The following is a 2,631-nucleotide window of genomic DNA, read 5'->3' on the forward strand; positions in this document are numbered from 1 at the left end:
TCTAAACCACATTAAAGAAATGACGGCTTACTTCACTGCTTAACCTTCTTGGCATCGTTCCGCTGTATGGCTTCGTCCTGTTCCCCATCGGCTTTGGCACGTTTGCCCGGCTGCACCACTGAAACCTTGCACTCCTTTCCCGATCCTTTCATGGCCAATCGGGGTGCCCTGATTGTTAGCACTCCGTCGGATGAAATCGTCGAGAGCACCTTATCCGTGTCGTGTCCCTCCGACAGTCGATACTTTCGAACGAAATGTCGCGACACGGTACCATGATCGTCAGGACGCTCCTCATGCTTTCCCTCGACCGTAATCCAACCGTCGTCATGCTTCACAGTGATCTCTTCCGGAATGAAATGCGAAACGTCAACATTGGCCAGGAAGCCATCCTTGCTAAGCTTCACCAGCTGGTGTAGGTCCTGTTCGTTTACTTCGTCCTTGCTTTTGATTATTTCCTGCAGTGGGTGATTATAGTCTGTACGATAGCGATGGCCCAACCCCAGAGGATGATCCTCCGGAAGGACGCTACCGCCCAAAGCTTTCACCAACAGATGGGATAGACGTTGAGGAGTGGCCATGGCATCGGTCAACAAATCACGAAGTCTTGTTGGGACGTTAGACATTGTTGTTATCGATTTTATAGTTGCTGCACTGATTGATTGAAATAAATTCGATCACTCTCGGTCACTTCGTTCCATACGGTTGCTAGCCAGGTACTGGAATGATCGCATATACGGTGAGTTTTACCCGCCAGCACTGATAAATACTGTACTCGAGTTCATTCGACAGAGCATGAGCAGGAGCAGTGCGCAGAGCAGTGTTGCAAACAGTTTTCTTAAAATAACTGGACAAATGCTACCCAAAAAAAACTGGATCCTCATCAAATTTGCATTTTCTTACGAATATATGCATTTCATTATGCTTAAGAAAATCGTTTGTCATTACTAGCGCACCTTCAACGATTTAGGTGAAAAAAATATTTTCACTATTTACTTTTACTATCACTTTAAACTATAACAGGATCGTATTCCGTTTACTACTTACAAACTTCTTCAGTGTCTAGTCATAGACTTAGACTTAGTCTATTACTAGACACTGAAGAAATTTTCAAGTCAGTAAACGAAATACGTATCTGTTATAGTTTAAAGTGATAGTGAAAGTAAATTAGTGAAAGTAAATTAGTGAAAGTAAAAGTGATACAACAGTAGTAGAATTAAAATGTATACTATGAGATTCTTTCTTCTAGAGTTTCGAGAAAAGATGGTTATATTTAACCTCTCCCTAAAAAATCTACAATTTATTACTCCGTTTTCTTAAAATCTCGACCTTGAAACTGTTCAACACATTAATTTGTAATGTAATAATTGTACGACGACCGTAATTTACGTAATCATACGATATTTAGTTTAACCAACCACTATGGCTGAACTTTACGTCAGGTTATGGAAAAAATGTTTAAAATTGCATAGACTGAATAACTAAACTACATCAACGACTGGTGAAAAATTCTACAACGTTCTAATGGTTATAGCAATTTATATGATATTGAACCATTTGTCTATAGCAAACATTAAAATAATTTTACCAAAGAGTTGTAGTTTTGAATGTGATTAAAAATTATTCCGCTTCCAAATGTCAAATTCGGCTTCTTAACTATTCTGTATCGTCAATCACATTTCAGCACATGTTTTAAAACAATATTGAAAGTAATTGGAAAAATCTGGATGAATTAAAAAAAAAAAACTTGGAGATTTCAAAGATTGGCTGGATGCTTCCAGTTAAAACTGGAATGTTGGCATCGCTGGTGCAGAGAGCGAAATGCGCGAGGAAATTGGTTTAGTTTGGGAGAGAATATTTCTGTATGCTTCGTCTGTTGAGATCTCTGATAAAAGTTGAGTTCAAAAGCGCTTAGAAAATGAGGGTATTCATTTTACATATTAAGGATAGAACTGAATGAGTTTCCCCATACGTACATAGGTTCCATGAATAAATATTAAACATTAAGGTTGCATTTTATAAATCAGGCGTTCCAACGTCTACATCAACAGTGCAAGTCAATGGTTATTATGTAGCTTTACTGGAAAGTATTGCAATCAATTTTATTATAATGCTGGTGAGATTCGGATGTGTTAAGACTATCAGAAGCAAGGTTGCTTCCACTCATTTCGCTATTAAAATGTATTTGAGAATTTATTATGAAATCATTAGATGTTATTTTTAACTTGTTAGTTACAAGAAGACGTTTTAAAGTATGTGTTTGACACATACAATCTGCCAATTTAGATCTCTGAGAGTTACAATCATCGATTTACGATCAGTAAGTACTGATGTTGAGTTAGCACGCTTTTACTACGTTTAATCGTTTTGATGTCCTTCGCACACTTATATCTGGTAAAAGCGTACGTTTATTAACATTATGTTTAAATTGCAATACATCAATATTTAATACGCATAAACTGTGATAAAGATGCAACAAGTCTACCACAAATATGGAGGGACCACAAAATATCCGACCCAGTTTTTCTTCATGGTGGCAACATTTTGTTTAATTTTAGACGCTTGTTTCCTGTCGCAAGTTTTAGAGCTTCATTTAGGAATCCCGCTTGGAAAATTCATCCTTTGAGATCCTTC

The 2,631-nt window shown here is 37.5% G+C and overlaps 1 protein-coding gene across 1 annotated transcript; it reads right to left on the reverse strand.

Annotated features, from left to right (window-relative positions):
* LOC135711120 (heat shock protein 23-like) lies at positions 1-666 on the reverse strand. Its single transcript, XM_065233861.1, has one exon. It carries the CDS (start codon positions 621-623, stop codon positions 33-35), a length of 591 nt encoding a protein of 196 aa, XP_065089933.1. The 5' UTR covers positions 624-666; the 3' UTR covers positions 1-32.
* Positions 667-2,631: the final 1,965 nt, after the last annotated feature.

This window comes from Ochlerotatus camptorhynchus, unplaced genomic scaffold (genome assembly GCF_037179485.1).
Source record: "Ochlerotatus camptorhynchus isolate MF236.1 unplaced genomic scaffold, CSIRO-AGI_Acam_v1.1 ptg000423l, whole genome shotgun sequence".
NCBI classification, from domain to species: Eukaryota; Metazoa; Arthropoda; class Insecta; order Diptera; family Culicidae; genus Ochlerotatus; species Ochlerotatus camptorhynchus.